The sequence below is a fragment of the Aythya marila genome, assembly GCF_965140915.1.
Source record: "Aythya marila genome assembly, chromosome: 2".
Lineage (NCBI taxonomy): Eukaryota > Metazoa > Chordata > Aves > Anseriformes > Anatidae > Aythya > Aythya marila.
This window is the reverse complement of record NC_139043.1, coordinates 122,070,491-122,089,332: the sequence shown is the minus strand read 5'-3', so window position 1 is coordinate 122,089,332 and position 18,842 is coordinate 122,070,491. Positions and strand designations below refer to the sequence as shown.

Here is an 18,842-nt window from a genome sequence, read left to right as displayed (position 1 = left end):
GGATCACCTGGTAAAAAACATACCAGCAGAAAACTCTGCATCCTCCCTTTTTCCAGAATCTATTACATCTGTATGTGTTGTCAGAGGTTGCCCCTCTTCTTTATCTCACTTCATCAGACTCTATCCCAATGCTGCATGGTGCAGTACCCATTCCATGGTAGTTTCCCATCCTCAGACATGGAATTAGTCTGGGGTTACATACCCAGACAAGAAGGAGAACTCATCCCATTTCACAAGACAAGTCAGCCACCCCAATTGTTTCTGTGAAGGGAATACAATGACAATGAGAGCAGACTAACCATAAACAATAAAAATGAGATCTAATGCACAGCTGAAGTTGAAGAAGCTCAGTAGGCTTCCTCCCTTCCCTTGAGGAAGCCTTCCAAGAGCCCATCTTTCTAAATGCAGTCATTTGTTAGTGTTTATGATCTTCCTCAAAGAGGCATCTGCTGTCATTAATTTCTCTCTTTGTTGTCTGAAGTTTCAGTAGTGTTGTCTGTAGACAGTACATACAGTAACATGCCTTGTTTAACAGCAGTTTCTTCTCTAATCACAATAATCAATTTTTCTGCCTTTACTAGTTAAATAAGATCCACTTGTCAAGTTTCAGGCATTATTTTCTGCCCAGCTCATTAGCAAATTTTCCAGCAAATGCTGCTTAAAGACCTCAGGTCTCATTATTATTGTTACAGCTTTGTTATACTTAGATAACTCTGATGCTCCATAGGACAAGAGGGAATGTCCTCAAGTTACACCAGGGGATGGTTCAGGTTGGATATTAGGAGAAATTTCTTCTCAGAAAGAGTAGTTAGGCATTAGTCCAGGTCGCCCAGGGAGGTGGTGGAGTCATTGTTCCTAGGGGTGTTTAAGGAAAGGTTGGATGTGATACATTTAACATTTAGTTAGTTTAGTGGGTAATATTGATGATTGGGAGACAGTTGGACAGTTGATTTTGGAGGTCTTTTCCAACCTTAATGATTGTATGATTCTATAAAGCATCTCCATACACTCTTACTCTGTAGCAATCCAAAATGTCTAAGATTAACACCAGAGAATTCCCTGACCGAACAATTTATTTCTGTTACTTGCTAGAGATATATCATGACCAACTCAGACAATTGTTGAATTGTTGAAACACTATTCTGCAATTTATGACAAATTTATGGAACTTCATGGCTTTGGCAGATTCATTTTTTTTTTTCCCTAGCTGGTTCCTTCATTTCTCTTCTCTTTTCCTCCCTACTTTCATGGTCCTTATGGCAGTATGCCATGAAGATGTGCTTAACTTCCAGCTAGTTCAGAGCACCCACATGCGATTATTTTAATTTCACATAGTACAACGTGTATTTGATGACATCGCAAGTACACATGGAAGTTGTGAAGACCACACTGTAGAAAAGCAAACTTATAAAAAATATTCCTAAAATCCAACTGATTGAAGAAAAGTTGACTGGCTTTCGTAAATAAGCAAGCTAACTTGAAGACTTGTTGGGGAAACCAAATAAAAGGAGTTAGATACAGATGATGAGTAGGGCAACAATAAATTTGTTACAAAGGCAAACTGACATGAGACTTCTTGAATACTTTTTCCAAACCACGTTTTCAGAGAGGATCTGTAAATGGTAGCATGCACAGAGCACCTCATTTATCCTACATTGTCAACACAAGTTACTAACCTTGAACTGTACTCCACATCCCAATGGTGATTGGTAGAAAAGCCATGCTACTTTTTTAATGTATAGATTTATTTTGTTTGTACCAATATATATGATTTCTCTAATATGTTAAAAGGCCTTAGGACATTGTGCTTTCACTCTAGTTAATCTTAAAAAAATATATTAACTAAATGTATTGCATCTCAAACTTACATTTGTATGCAACTAGTGCTCCTTCCCAACATTCTTGTTCAGAAGCCTTCAAGCTTGTGGCACAGTATGTTTTCTATAATCCTATTTCTTTTTTAATCACATGCAACCCCTTTTTTGTATTCTATTGATGTTAAGAAGAATGAATGCAGCCCTTGCGCTATTAAAAACAAAAACCTTCTTACTTCCAGGAATGCATTGGCAAGACTCCACAAGAACAAGATTTAACTTTTGAGCATGGCAGTGGGCATACAAGGCTAATGGGTGGTCCTCAAAAAAAAAAAAAAAAAAGCCCTTAAACTTCATTCAATTGGCCATAGTAAATTAATATCGTCTTATGCCTGATCAAAGTCTTGCAAAACTCTCAATGTGCACACCATAAGATGTGAGAAAATATGGAAGTGCTGTTTGATTTTACAAATTGTCATTTACACCTTTGTTTAATACATAAGAGTTTTGCTTATGTTTGAGGGTGTCTTATGATTCATCAGACAAACCTGGAATTAATTTCTTTTGCCTGTATGTGAGAAAGGATTCACAAAATTGTGTTACAGAATAGGTCAGTCTATTCTCCATGTCAGTCTAACTAGCTGTGCTCCTAGACAAAGATGAAATTTTTATTATAAATGCTTTGCTCAAATGATCTAAATCCAGATTAGTTGTACTAAAATTGTCTTTGCTAATTTTCCCGACTAAATAGCAGGAAGCAAACATTCCACACACAGTTATTTTTGTAGCCCCTTTTTTCTGTATCTACGAACCTTGTTTTGTTCTACCTTGTGAATGATGTCACCCTTTTATTTAGATGACTTAATATGCTGCTTAATGTTCTCTGTAGTCCAAGAGCAGCTATGGGAATAACATTGTTCTGCAGCTACTTTCCCATTTGAAAAACCTCTTAAAGCTGTTATCCATCTGCATTTTGCTCACCGTGTGTGAAACATCTATACAGAAAACAGTAAGCTCTCTGTTTCTTACAGATATATTCCAGCCTACAAACCTATTTATGATCCAGGAGAATTAACCTCTCCTTTTATTTTTCCTTTTTTCAGAGATTTTGTGTATTTGTTGTTGTCGTCACTGTTGTTTGTTTGTATGACTGTTTTAATCATAAACTGAAAAAAAAAAAAAAAATTAAAAAAAAATAAAACAACAAACAACAACAACAACAACTTGGTGTGATAGCTTGAAAGAATCCTACATCTTTATCTCCTATATATCTGGGTGGAGTGCTTTAGCTTTTGTTAAAATTACTAATATGGACTGTGACAACTCTATCTATTATTTGAAGATGATCTGAAATTATCAGCATTCATGGTTAGATATTAGTTTCTAAAAAGCTTGATTTTGAAAAATATATATATATTTCTAATTCTGTTCACTCTCACTCTCATTTCTTACAATTCTTGAAAAAACTTTTACTTTTTTCTGAGAGACTTAAAGCTAGGGAGGATGTTTTGTCAAATACAGAGCCTCAGCTGCATTGCAGGTTTTCCCCACAATGTAAACTGTGTTTAATTTGCTTTGTAACAAATCCAATTTATAACTCTGCCTATAGCCACTCCCATTTGGAATTCTTTTTTAAGATCTTCCTCTGATACTGTGTTAAACACTGCATCAGAAAAAGCGGAGGTGAGTTCAAAAGGAAAGAACTGTTACTGTGCAGAATAACAGCTTAGTGAAAGTCATAGAAAACCAGCCATGTAGGACATTTAATGCTAGCTTGAACTAAATGTTAGTTGTGACTCAGGGAAACAAGGCCGTAATGACAAGGAAACAGGAAACCAGAAGCTGCTAATATTTTCCCCCTTTTATTATATTCCAGGATTTGGATCCTGATTTTCGTGTATATTTGAGCAGTAAGTGAAGAGCTAAATGAAGTCTGATGAGAAATATTTCAGCATGAGGGAAACAGCTGGTTCAGTCTACACTTCTCACAAGTCACTGCACTCCCTTGTTTAGCCCATTTGTAGGAAGCTATAGACTCCATGAAAATGTTAAGATATATTGCTGCACTGTACTTTACTGCAGGTGCCTTCAGCAGAATGAAGCACCCAAGCACTCCTCCCAGGCATAATCTACTAACGTAATCTATTTAAGTACCAGGGAACTCCTTCTTAGATGACAGAAGTCATCTGTCTAGATGCCTCTCAGAAAAGACCCACCATGTCCAAAGAAGTGAGGAAACTTCTGGAGGATGTATAATAGAAGGTAATTTGCCTGCACAATAAAATCAGGTCGGGACATTAAAAAAGAAAAAGGAAGAAAATAAGAAAGGAAAAGGAAAAGGAAAAGGAAAAGGAAAAGGAAAAGGAAAAGGGAAAGGGAAAGGGAAAGGGAAAGGGAAAGGGAAAGGGAAAGGGAAAGGGAAAGGGAAAGGGAAAGGGAAAGGGAAAGGGAAAGGGAAAGGGAAAGGGAAAGGGAAAGGGAAAGGGAAAGGGAAAGGGAAAGGGAAAGGGAAAGGGAAAGGGAAAGGGAAAGGGAAAGGGAAAGGGAAAGGGAAAGGGAAAGGTGACTGAGCTAGCATTATGCAAATACAAAAGTAAAATTAAACTCTTGTCTGAGCCAAGAAGAATGTTTCCTAACATCTGGAACACTGACAATCAAATTTGAGGTAAAAAGTCATATTCTTCCTACAGACAGCCAAAATACCTGCAGTAAACATGATTTGGTAGTCTGATTTGACAAGTCCTATTATCTACAGAATCCCCGCCGGCATTAATAGGTCCATTCATCTCAAATCAGTTTACACAATGAAAAAAAGGGAGTAAAATTAAGAGGAAAGACATCTGTTTAATTGTAGCTAGAAGTATGCATAGCAACAACTTATACTGACTTCTCTTTCAATTGTATTAAAATGTGCCTAAAATCAAATTTAATCATTTTCATACTTGTACAGTACAGCACCTAAGTTTGCTTAAAGGACATGAAAAAAAATGAAAACATAATTTCCAAAACAAATATACTAATATGTTCTGTATTATGACCTTAAAATAAATACCAGGCTTTTACATAACAATGGAGATAAATGCCAACACAGAGGGACCTCTACAGAGGTGACCCAAGTGCTCAGGTTCTGGTTTTATAACATGGTATTTTCAATGGCTATATCACAGTGTAACAGCAAATTGAATTCCTCATGGAAGTAAACAGAAAAAATATATATCTTTATGTTCCTGAAGCCATTTGCTTCAAGCAGTTCTCTCTGTGCACTACTATAACTGTTGTGAGAAAGCACTGGACAAATACACTATGGAGGTACCAACAGGACAGAGCTAACTGTACTGACAGCTGTCTTGAAGATGGGAAAGGTGTTCTCAAAGTGAGTAAATAGTATGGAATGTTCAAAAAGAATCAATAGATTTCTTCATCTTGAAGAATAAATGCTAATTTCCTCACAACTGAATACAACAGCAATACCCAATTCTCTCTTTAAATATCCAATGTTAATGATCCGATGGTCTATATTTTGATACTTCAGAAGTTTAAAGAATCTGCTGAACTGCAACAAGAGTGAAAAGAACCAGAGACAAGTAGGTATCATCTAGTTCCTCCCTAACTTCATTAAACAGGGTAGGGAGCGACATAAAGCTCTGCAGATGACATAAAACACTGCTTTGCATTCTTTCTTTTCTTTTGAAGTAAGAAAAGGGGCTTTTATGAGATCTTTCTCTTGCAACTCATATTTCAGACTGCAGAGTCATATAGTACAGCCAGTTAAAGGACAATAGCCAGGTTGCTGGGTTTGGCTCAAGAGCTCAATCCTTTGTTCCCTGGTGTGCAGGATTGAGAGGATATATAGTATTTTTGACACCTGCTGTTAGGAGCTACTATAGGGAATTTAAAATTTAATTAACCTTCATAGTAATCCATACAAGACTTTGTATAAATTCAAAAAGACCACGTCTAAACTTTACATTTCTGTTTTCCTTACCTTTCTACTTGTTAATCCATGGACAACTGATGCCAGCAGAAAAAGGTGCCATACTTTCATGTAGCTAGTTGTTTGGAAACTTTTTACAACATAAGCAGTTTGCTTCTAGTGAATTGGGATGAATCCCACTACTAGTGTGTTTGCTCTTTTCTTAAAGCAGAAGGCCACACTGTTAACAGCAAAACTCCCTGGTATTACAAGGCCATCTTGCCACTGCTACTCTAGCAAACTGGGAAATGAATCTCCTCCAAGGCTCCATGACAGTGTTAAAGAGATGCTACTGAACGGGTGATTCAGTATGCCTATAGTTGTGCTCCCAGACTATCAGAAAAGGTTTTGGAGACCCTCTTCCTAAATAAGTACCTTTTAAAAGTAGTAATTTACAAGCAAAACAGTGGGGAAAAAAAAAAAAAAAAAAAAAAAAAAAAAAAAAAAAGGAGAAACGTAGGGTGGCATATGGCCAAACTTTTGACTTAATTTCACCACAGGTTGCTTTTTATTTACAAGCAGCTAATCCCCTCTCAAACTACACAATGGAGCAGCCATTGGCAAAGGCAGGCAGATAAAATTGGCATGCCTCTGTATTGTTCTTGCTAATCTGAACCATTAACAGAAGGGTGAGAAGGCTAGTTTTGTCATTTAAACAGGCTTAAATCCTTTCACCAAATGAGCTTTTGTCTACATAGAAGAATGCATCTTGGAAATTTAAGGGGTTTCTGTTAGTGTTGCATTCTCAAGTTGACTTGGCTACAGGAATACCAACCTGTTTATTTGGCCCCCATACTGTAAATGCAAGAATTATTTCCAGCTGTCAAAATCAAAAGGGGTTCAACCTGATTAAATCATTTCTCAGAGGTGAAACAGGATGAGATTATAAAGTGCTAAGAAGCAGCTATTTGAAATCCTGGACTGCACCTGTGCAACTAAATCTCCATTTATACAGGTGCTTTTCAAATTGGATTTGAACCTTTAAATTCCCTGATTCATCCCTTGGAAAACCACAGAAGCTCAAATAACTAATGAAATTCAGAGACAGAGAGGCTTAAAATAGTTTCAAGCTGTGAAGTAAGGCCTCAGACTAACTATGTTCTTTGATTCATTGTTGATGCGACATATCAAGCATAAACATAAGTTGCCCAACCCAGATGCCAGAGGTTATAGGGTAGTAATTTAGAAAGTAATTTTTCTTTTTTCTTCTTCTTTTTCTTTTTTTTTTTTTTTTTTTGTCTCTTTTTATTCCCCTTAGCACAGGAGAGGTCACCACCACCACAATACATATCTGAAAACCTAGGGAAAATAATTTATTGGTAGCATGATATGTTTTTGCTTTTTACCTGGCACATCTTGCACAGATATTCAATGTGACCTTTGCTTGAGGCTCAGCAGGATGAGCACTTCTAGTTTGATTGAATTTGCTCCCAGAAGACATCAGACTTGTTACTCCTTCCATTCTTAGATCATCAAGATCCTCTGCAACAAAACAGAATATGCTTAAATTTTGTAGCAATAAAGTTATTTATTCTGCACCTGCAGAATGTATTTGGCAGGATCACTAAACAATATAACAACTCAAAAATCAGGAAGAAATTATTTGAATAACAGTTATTTGAATAACACTAAGAAAAAACACTTCAGAGTATTTTTATTCATATATGTATTAGTATCCTGTTGTATTGACAGGGGTTCGTTCAAAAATATTAGCATTTCCACTTCAGACTGCCTATTTTTTAATCTTTATTTTTCAAATTCATTTATAAAACAGACAACACTTGTCAATTGCTTTGTGAAGAGATGCTGTCCAATACCTTCATTTGAAACAGGGATCCACATTGAAGAGAAAACTTTGTTTTTTTGAATGTATGATTCTCTTCTGACTTATTATTATTATTATTGTTATCTATTCACTTGGCAATGAAACAGTATTACTAGGATAAAAGTACTAAACTCCCCAAAATGGAAAATAGATACATATATCACATCAAAAGAGACCACGTATTTATAACTACTATATTGCTGCATCAGCAACAAATAATAATAACTAGATTTTATACTATTGTAAAATCACTCCCGCTTTGCAGGAAGACAGCTGAGGCTCTTGGAGAACTGTTTGCCCCAGATCATTCTGGAATTGTGTAGCTGAGTTAGAATGTAAATGAAATCTCTTGGTTTACAGTCAGGACATTCTTAACATAATCTATTTATTTTTTACTAACATATAAAATTGGCATATTGTGTATATCTACTGTATCCATAAAGCACTATTTAAATTTGTTTATAATTCAATTAGATTCTAGCTGAAAAAGAAACAAACAAAGCACTGACTAGCTGCCATTGAATGAGCACCAACCATTTCATGTACTAATGCATGTGACTTGTGGTATACAGTATGCAATCATCTAATTAAAATCTTCCAGATAATGTATACGTATACATTTTCATATATTTATGTCTACAAAAGAAACCAGATGTTAAAGAATACAAGTGAAGCAGAAAGTGTGCAAAGGCAGACTTTAGATCCTGGAATCAGATAGGGAAATGTCATGGAGAATTTTAAAATCAGAAGCTATATTCAACTGAAATTTAAAATACACAAACAGTCATTATAGATGCATAATGTGGTACCGGTATGGTCAGATTGGCAGGATCATGTCATGTTAACCATACTCTTTTGGGGATACATCTATTTCAGTAAACAATATCCATTGATCATGGTGATAAAAAGAAAGAACATCAAGACTAAACTTTAATTTCTTGTCAATGAAGTGCTTGAACTAGATTTTCTTATCTGTAATGCTTCTGCTGCTTAAGAAAGCTCTTCCCCTCCCAAAATTCCTTGTCTTGGATATATAAATTGACAGTTCCACTGAATTTTCTGGCATCCATTTCCACAACTTTTCCTTCAAACTTTATCTAAAATTTTATATATTCAAAGGACTTGGAAAGCTATATGATAAAGAATTATAAAATCAATCATCTACGAGTCATTTCAGAGAAGGCATTACATATTTGGAACGTATTATGTATTAAAATAAATAATGTTTAATTGTGTTTTAAAGATGTGTGAAAAGTTCCATATTTTTTAACAGATGTAAACCACTGGACGCATTACAGTTTAAATGAAATTGAAGCATATGCCTCATTTTTTTTCCCCATGAACAGATGTGATTTCTTTAAATAAGGTTTTCGACTGTTCTCTGCTTGATTAACTTTTGGCTTTATGATGACTACTAAGACTGTTTCAATTGAACAATAACATAGGCTGCCCTTTACCATACCTTTTATATTTGACTCTGTATATCAAAATCATTTCATTTTTACATTTTTAGGCAACACTTAACGTTTTTATCTCAGGAGAAAAGTAAGTGAAACTTTGTGCAAATAACTTCGATTTCAGACGTACCTACAGCTGCAGCTAACAGACAAGTTCACAGATGATTTTGTAGGACTGGTATATTGTCATATGCTGTTAGCCCGATAGAAGTAATCTGTACACTGAAATGCAGATTTAGAAAAATAAAAAGCACCAAAAAGCTATTAATATTCCTATAAAAGAAGTATAATTCCACCCTCCAAATCCAAATAAAATCTGCATTCTTTGATTTAACTTTGATTACTGCACTTCTGCCTCAGTATTGAATGTTTTCAGATTCTTCTACATGCCTCTGATTTACAGAGCAGGTATCAGTCTTTCTCACTTTCTTGAAGCTCAGCTGAGCTTCAAGAAGCTGCCTGGTTCCCAACAGCCATAAATTTGATGGGAATTTTCAAGCTGTGGGTTAGTTTACATGTCATCTGGCAATCTTTCTGACTGACCATATCCATTATAGTCCCTTAATAAATAAATAAATAAATAAATACAATTAAAATAAAAATGCAATAATTTTAGTATTAAACAGTATATATATATATTATATCTATACATATATAAAGAACAAATTAAGCAATTTGGTTAAATAATTGCTGAATGTTTTGCAGAGGAATTCCTAAATAGGAATGTTTTAAAATGAATCTTAACACTGAATGCAGTAATGTATTTTAAGAATAACAAAAATAGGTTTCCAAAGGTTCAAATGTTTCTGTGTAATATCGGAAAGCATCAATCTTAGCAAAAAAAAAGGATTGCATTAAGAAGTCAATTCAGTTACAGGGTCTGGAACACTGAATCTTTTCTCTTTCTTTGTATTCTTTGCTAGACCAACTAGTGATGATATAGCTGAGCGGTTCAGTGATTTTATTGAGCAGCAGTGAGGTAATTCACTGAGAAAAAGAGATAAAAAAAAAAGCCAGTTGATGATTGCTTCTGTGACAGAGGACAGGAACACTGTGAAAACTCTCAAACCCTTAGGAAATTGTTTCCTATCTTTGTACAGTGATAGGCTGGAAGTTTGAGTAAATGAAAAATAGAATAAGACTCAATCTCACTTGTACTACTAAAAATGTATTATTTCAATGCAAGGCTGTGCACTGTATTTCTTCCATTTAATGTTATTTCTATGCAATTTTCTGTATGAATAGGGCATACAAAGGCCCAACATTGGTCCTATAACATTTCATTAAATATGTCCTACATCGTAAAAACAAAACAAAACAAAAAACTACAAAACAAACAATACTTTTTATTTTTCCCTCAAATCAGTGATTCAACAAAATAAATTTACAGAGCTGCAATCTTCATGCATTGCCATAACAATACACATGCTTAAAAAATGCTTAAAAGTGAGATAAAGATCACAAGTGTAATAAAGCATAGCACCGAACCAGATGTTTTCTATATTAATAATAATGTTGCACTAAGCTAAATTCTTTGTGATTTTTTATAGGCAAGTTTCATCAACAAAGGGAAGGGGGAAAGGGTATCTATTTCAGCTAAACAAGAACATATCTCAGTAATCAGGTAACTATTTTTAAATAGGATGTTGCTCGTAATTATTTATTTCCTTTCATTTTGGGGAGGAGGAGGTGGGGAGAGGAAAGAGTCAGTGATGCCAAGTATTCTAGAATCCATTCCAGATCATTTAATGTCTTGGGATAAGAAGGTGTGCAATCCTCTTACAAGTTTCTAGAAGACTCTCAAAGCTTTCATGTTAGGGCCAGAGCTGCTCTTGCGCAAAACCCTTGCTAAACATGATAAAAGTTCAGTTGCATAGAAGGCTCACATAATACAGTTCCGTGCTACACTGTTTGATATGATTCAACCATTTTTGCCTCTTTCCTCCATCATTAAATGCCATAATTTCTCAGGAGTAATTTAAGACATATAAGGTGCAGAGCTTGAAAAAGTCCTGATTCATCTTTAGAGAGATAATGACTGCTAAAGGTTTTTCTGTTCAGTCTAATGCTTAGGAAGGCAATAAATGTTTTCATGTGAGAGGCAATATGATAATGAATCCTGATTCATGTTCCTGCAGGCTACCAGTCAATTCTGATGCACTGCTAAAATAATGGCTTTTTCTCTGTAGCAATGAATTTCTCAAGGCAGTGTTCTTACGTCAGGACAGACACTGATGTAGTGTCCATAGATGGCATTGATTTGTCACAAATTGTTGGATAAAGGACAGACTCTTAATATGCTCTGGTATTCTCATAAAAATAAATAAATAAAGATAAAATCTACTTCATGTAATAGATCTACTTGTGTTCAAGGAATTTCTGCTGCTTTGCATATCATACTTGTATGTTTTATATTATGTTAACCAATCATCTCTGCTTTGGATAATTTTTCTTACCAATATCAACAGAGCCCAATAAAAATCCCACCTTAATTCCAAAAGAATTGTTGGAACATGCAGGATTTAAGCTTCAAAACAGAGGAGAACCATTAATCTAGAAGGTGTAATGTGCCACTCCTGAAAGTTATGTTTAATCATTTACTTCAACCAAAGGAATACTGGAGTTATCTTCTGCAATACACTAGCTACAGGACATTTCACTTTGTTTCCTCTTACTAATCTGTTTGAGGTTATGAAGCAGACAATGGTGTTTTTTCTAATGTCTTCCCATTAACACCTTCAAAACATCAGAATTTCACTCAGTCAGACCTTTGCCACAGACAGTTGATGCAAACATCGTCCCAAATAGATCTGTCAAAAGACTTTCTCTCCTACAAGCCATTTTAGGTTCCTGAACACAATTTTCTGAAGACATCTTACTTTATAAGTATCTGAAGTTGAAAATAAATTCCATGCATATTTGTGCTTCCACTGTTGGATGCATGCACAATTATTTGAAACCTGATTCTGCTAAGACCCTGAATTTGCATGTCCACCTCAACCTGTATCATTTGCCAATTTAGCAGAAATCTACCCCACAGTCAAAACCAACCAACCAACAAAACGGGTGCTGTAGAAAGCAATATAGTTTTCATATATCTTGAAAGAGAAAATGGATCAGTGGTTAGAGTTCTCACTTTTAATTAGCAAGAGAGAGAGAACTCTCTTCAGTTTCTCAATCTTCCTATTTTAAGCTGGGACTAGACTTAATATATGAGGTAGCCTTTTCTGATGAAGTTATCCTATTTTCATTAGAGCACGCTTTGATATCTTAGACAAATACAAAAAGAACTGGCCCACAGACTCAATCTCCTAGTTACCTTCCCTTTTTCCACATGAAGAACATTTGTTTACTACAAAAACCATATTATTTGCAGGTAAGACTGTCAGAGCACTGCTTTAGGGGATGAGAGCGTTTCTAAGATGTAGAGTGTCTGAGCTTCAGACTCTTGCTCCAAATCAGGCAAATTAAGTTTAGAAAACAAGTCTTGCATATCCCAGCTGCCCAAGCCACTCACCAGATGCAATATTATAGTATCATTTTATTTAAATGGAAAAGTCCACAGTTGAAAAGGACTGGCATTGCGCTCACTTATTATTCCCTACTGGGCATCCAAGGACAAAGGATCTAGCAGCACCAAATAACCCCTGCAAACAACTACCCCCGACAGCAACAGTAACTGACCATATAACACTGTTACTCAACCCAATACCAATTTCAAGTACACTGGCCCAAAACATCATGTAGTTTTTATACCATGCTTTATTTTCACAATAAAGGGAATCTAATATTAATTGGAGCATGGTCATTATTTCTAAATTTCCAATAAAATAAAAATTTGAATATTTCACTTGTTATATCACATTCCATAATGTATTACTTCAACTGTAGTAATTATACAACAGTACCTTTACTGTAATAGCAAAGCATCTTTGGTCTAATACAACAGCAAAAAGTCACAATTAGAAAAATCCACAAAATAACCAGAAATTTTGGAATTCAGAAGGTGCCAAAAGGAAAGTCCTTCAATGTTAGTCCTTGGCAAAGTTTTTCTTTTTTGTACTTTAGCTTAGAGTAAAAAAACTTTTTTAAATTAAAAGCAAATTTTCATTACTTCTAATCAGTTCCACTTCTTATGTCATTTATTTATGCACTCACTATATTTATTTTAATACGCAATTCAGACCTCATTCCAAATCCGTATTCTTAAGGAAAATCAACATGGTTTAATCTATTACTGTGGCAAAGCTTTTGTTTGTTGTTGATTTTCTTTGATCAAAGTTTTTAAAAAATCAATTTAAAATATCAGAACATAAGAAAGGAATGCATATTTAAAAGGTCTCATTTTGGTTTTAATTCCAGTTTGTTTTTTATTTTCTAACAGAGTAGCCAGCCATAATATTTTTCAAGCGGGCTCGGTTAATATACTACAGATGTTCCTTTAAATATAGCTAAAATCCTGAATTTCACATGACATTGTCACTTACATGTTGCTTCATTAAATCTATTTTGAATACTGATCATTTTTGTAAAAAATCATACAAACAACAAACAATTATCTAAGATAAATAATAATTAATTAATTCAACAGTACAGATCAATAAAACTAAACCAACAATAGTGATTTTTCATCCAGAGAAGATGCTAAAAATCAATTTAGTTTTGTACGAACCAATTTTTGCACTGAGGGCTATATTCATATTTCTTTGCATCCATGTAGTTTACTCTACCAACCCCTTGACAGGATTAAATTTAGCTGGCTTGTTAAGAGGCCAGTGGAAATTCATACACTTTTTATTGAAATGAAAGTTGAGGCAAAGGATAAAAAGTACAAATAAACTTATATCAAACATTTCTAGTAACGCTGGACCTTCCAACTGCTTTCTATTTAAAAAATCACTAGTACAAGCATTTCTTTTCCAGTCCTCCATCATCTGTATGTTTTCTTTCATAAACCTATCTAGCACAAGGATTACTATAGTGGAAATATCTCTCTTTCCCCAACTTTTATATAAATATATATATATTTAATTAAAGTGATCACACTTCCAATGTTGTCATACACCATATTTGTCTTTCAGAGTATGTTCAGGAATACAGAAACACAATAAGGGAGACATTATAGTACTAGTAGAGACAGACATATGTATAGTTCAATGATGATCACCAAAAAGTTAGATAACAAGTTAGAAGAAACAAACTGTGAATCTTTGTTATTGCTCTTCAAACTTCTGCTTAGCTGCAAAGGAATAAATGCCCTCCATATTACCTCTGCTAACTGGGAATCAAAGATAAGAATGAGTATAAGATGGCATCCAATGACTTAAGCTCCATTTCTTCCAGCTCCATCCCTCTATCAGCTTGCATCAACTCTGCTTTGTCCTGAGACAAGACCATCTGTTTTCTATCACTATCTGTATTTTGGCCAGACACTGGGACATCTGGAAGACCGCACTGTCTATGCTCAGAGAAGCAGACACTGAGCTGGATACCATCAACATACCAATGGCATCACAGATGACAGTGCATGCTCTTCCTCATTCATTGATTAAATTCATACCACTATTGTCTTTTGAGAAAGGGTAAAATAAAAATTTTAAATATGATCTCAGCTGGGTCAAGCAGCCAAACTAGCAGGTATGTCAAAACTATCCCACAGAGCCTACAGATCAGCCAGGTAATATAGTTCCAAATAAACACCACAGTTTTCTAATAATTGTTTTATTGAAGAGGAGTGTATGCTCCAACAAAACAAAACAAAACAAAACAAAAACCAACAAAACAAAACAAAACAACAAAACAAAACAAAAAATATTTGGTTAAAAACCTGTGTGGTTGGGAGTGCTGTATAAGTGCTACTTACTCTGTTGGAAATCTGTTTTCTGTAACCTACTCATTCAGTGCACTGTTGGGTTATGCTTGCTTGTGCTTTTGGTTTGGATAAAAGAAAAACAGAAGGCTTTTGGATTTCCTACAATGCTTGCACAACCATACTGAAATACAAGAAAGAAAGCTGGCTGAAGTGGAAAATAATCTATAAATGTGGTACATGTAATACATGTGGTTGCTACACTTTCACTGAATACTGCAGTACAAGATTACTGCATAAATAATAAATCAATCGTTGCAACACATTAGTTCATGTAATGTTAGCTTGTGCCTACTATCATAGTACAGATCATAGAGATACATTTGCTTTTACTCAGTGCTGTTATCTTCTGGATTTGAATTAGAACCAAACATTTCTGCAGATAATTTCATTTCAGAACTATAAAACCATCTTGTAAGTGAATCATATAGTGTCAGCTGACTATTCTGCTTCTCAAGACATACAATCATGACTCCATTGAACTCAAGTGAAATTTGCCATTGACTCCAACTCTGGAAATTTATCTAAAACATTGCAAGATTCTCTCTTTTGGGTTTTAGCTGATTAATGTAAGAGCTATGAAACTCCAATAGATCTTGAGATATGTTTAACTCTGGAGTACACAGCGGTATAACAGATTATGAGCCACATCCCCTGGTGGCCACTGCATGCCATCCCCTGCAGAGTATAAAAACTGCAGGTTAACCATACGAAGCAATTCTTTCAATTGAGAGGGAGACAGAGATTCCAGAATGCAAAGCCTGTTCAACATCAGGTAGCAAATATTTCTCAACATTTCTCATGTAAAACAAATAAATAAATAAATAAAAATCAACAAAACAAAATAAACAAGGATGAAGGAAAGAAAACCTTTGGAAACACAATCTCCACACACTGGAAGGAGGCAGCAGAAAAGAATATATCATATCACAGAAGATAATTGACTAACTCAATACGTTTTCCTTCTCAGAAAGAACCAGATATACTAAATTCCTAAACTGCCATTAGTTCGACTGATAGATAAACATTAATCTCATTTGATTTTTAGGTTAAATGCAAACTGTACCAAGAGATGGAACACAGAAAATAAATAAATAGATAGATAGATAGATAGATAGATAGATAGATAAAGTAATACAAACTAAAAGCATCTCGACAATATAGAGCAGAAGAGACCTACTTCAGCAATAAATAAATAAATAAATAAAATCAGGTAGAATTGCATCAAGAGGAGATTTAGGACAACACAAAGGGCCAGGTGATTCATGTATTTCAAGCACACTAACACAGTTCTCTGGCCCTGAAAGGTGTAGCGTAGGTGGTAGTCGAATGAGGTCAAGCTCCAAGGTGCTAACCAGCAGTCACTGACGGTACAGTTCTGTAATCTAGTAGCTTGCTCCTAGTGACAGGGAAAGTCCCAGTTCCATCCTCCCCTTCCACAATTCCCACTGATATGGTTGCTTCCTATCTTTTAATCTTGTTTGACCCCACTCCAAGCTCATTCAGGGCAAAAATATTCTATTATTTGCTGGAATCTTTTGTGCCTGGTTCAGTGCATTGGCATACTGAGGGGTAATCCAGACATTCAAGTCAATATAAATCAAATGACAAGAGCATACAGCCAAGAGTGGAGGAACAGTGGAGGAATTGGAACCACCATCTTTAATGAAAGAGAAAAATCTACCACACTGTTAGGCTCAGCCCACCTCTCATAGCTGTACCCTAAGGTGTAAAAGCATTAGGTATTTAAACAACACTAACAATTCTGAACACCAATGTGTTGCTCCAGGACAAAAGCACTGGAACAAATATATATATCTATTTTATAAATATATATATATATATATATATATATATATAATATATATATATCCACCCAAGGGTACTGAGGGAACTGGCAGAGGAGCTGGCCAAGCCACTGTCCATCATTTATCAACAGTCCTGGCTATCAGGGGAGGTCCCAATCGACTGGCGGCTAGCAAACGTGACGCCCATCTACAAGAAGGGCCGGAGGGCAGACCCGGGAAACTACAGGCCTGTCAGTTTGACCTCAGTGCCAGGAAAGCTCATGGAGCAGATCCTCCTGAGAGTCATCATGCAGCACTTGCAGGGCAAGCAGGCGATCAGGCCCAGTCAGCATGGCTTTATGAAAGGCAGGTCATGCCTGACGAACCTGATCTCCTTCTATGACAGAGTGACGCGATGGGTGGATGAGGGAAAGGCTGTGGATGTGGTCTACCTTGACTTCAGCAAGGCTTTTGACACCGTCTCCCACAGCATTCTCCTCAAGAAACTGGCTGCTCTTGGCTTGGACTGGCGCACGCTTCGTTGGGTTAGAAACTGGCTGGATAGCCGGGCCCAAAGAGTCGTGGTGAATGGAGCCAAGTCCAGTTGGAGGCCAGTCACTAGTGGCGTCCCCCAGGGCTCGGTGCTGGGGCCGATCCTCTTTAATATCTTCATCGATGATCTGGACGAGGGCATCGAGTGCACCCTCAGTAAGTTTGCAGATGACACCAAGTTAGGTGCGTGTGTCGATCTGCTTGAGGGTAGGAAAGCTCTGCAGGAGGATCTGGATAGGCTGGACCGATGGGCTGAGGTCAACTGCATGAAGTTCAACAAGGCCAAGTGCCGGGTCCTGCACCTGGGGCGCAATAACCCCAAGCAGAACTACAGGCTGGGAGATGAATGGTTGGAAAGCTGCCAGGCAGAGAAGGACCTGGGAGTGATGGTGGATAGTCGGCTGAATATGAGCCAGCAGTGTGCTCAGGTGGCCAAGAAGGCCAACGGCATCCTGGCTTGTATCAGGAACAGCGTAACCAGCAGGGCTAGGGAGGTGATCGTCCCCCTGTACTCAGCTCTGGTGAGGCCGCACCTCGAGTACTGTGTTCAGTTTTGGGCCCCTCACTACAAGAAGGACATGGAGGTGCTTGAGCGGGTGCAGAGAAGGGCGACAAAGCTGGTGAGGGGCCTGGAAAACAAGTCCTACGAGGAGCGGCTGAGGGAGCTGGGCTTGTTCAGCCTGGAGAAGAGGAGGCTCAGGGGTGACCTTATCGCTCTTTTTAGGTACCTCAAGGGAGGCTGTAGCGAGGTGGGGGTTGGCCTGTTCTCCCACGTGCCTGGTGACAGGACGAGGGGGAATGGGCTTAAGTTGAGCCAGGGGAGTTTTAGGTTAGATGTTAGGAAGAACTTCTTCACTGAAAGGGTTGTGAGGCACTGGAACAGGCTGCCCAGGGAAGTGGTGGAGTCACCATCCCTGGAAGTCTTCAAAAGACGCTTAGATGTAGAGCTTAGGGATATGGTTTAGTGGAAGGCTGTTAGCGTTAGGTTGGAGGTTGGACTCGATGACCTTGAGGTCTCTTCCAACCTAGAAAATTCTGTGATTCTGTGATTCTGTGATATAATAAATATATATTTATATTTTATTATAATATATATTTTATAAATATATTTATATATATATTTATATAGAGAGAGAGAAAAAGAGAGAGAGAAAGAGAGAGAGAGAGAGAATAAATATATGCTTCTCAAAGTATCAGAAATAAAAGTAAGACGGACATCATTTTAATACTGATGGAATGATTCCACCGTCTGCAACTCACTGGGACATTTTAAGGACCTGAAAACTTAGGGCAATTTTGATTCTCTCAAGACAAATATTTTTTAAAAATTCTATTTTATCAGAATATGCAGATATTTATTCAGGAATGCATTTTCGATATATGATTCTTAATAGTATGTTACTGTATTAAAGATACAATTTTGGATTTTTTTCTTTTTTTAATTACATGTATTACATTTGCTGTCTGTTTTCTCTTATTAAACTGAGTAATACCAAGCTGATATAACATATTATGATTAAACTTATAAATAGGCTTGAAGCAGGTTAAGATCTGTTGCTATCAAA

The 18,842-nt window shown here is 36.3% G+C and overlaps 1 protein-coding gene across 1 annotated transcript in view; it reads right to left on the bottom strand.

Moving 5' to 3' along the window:
* LOC309874184 (uncharacterized protein C8orf34 homolog) overlaps positions 1–18,842 on the bottom strand; it is a 170,269-nt gene that overhangs the window by 47,031 nt on the left and 104,396 nt on the right. The window contains exon 8 of the mRNA XM_082752128.1: positions 7,134–7,269. Coding sequence (XP_082608254.1) covers positions 7,134–7,269 — 136 coding nt within the window. The remainder of the gene's footprint in view (positions 1–7,133; positions 7,270–18,842) is intronic.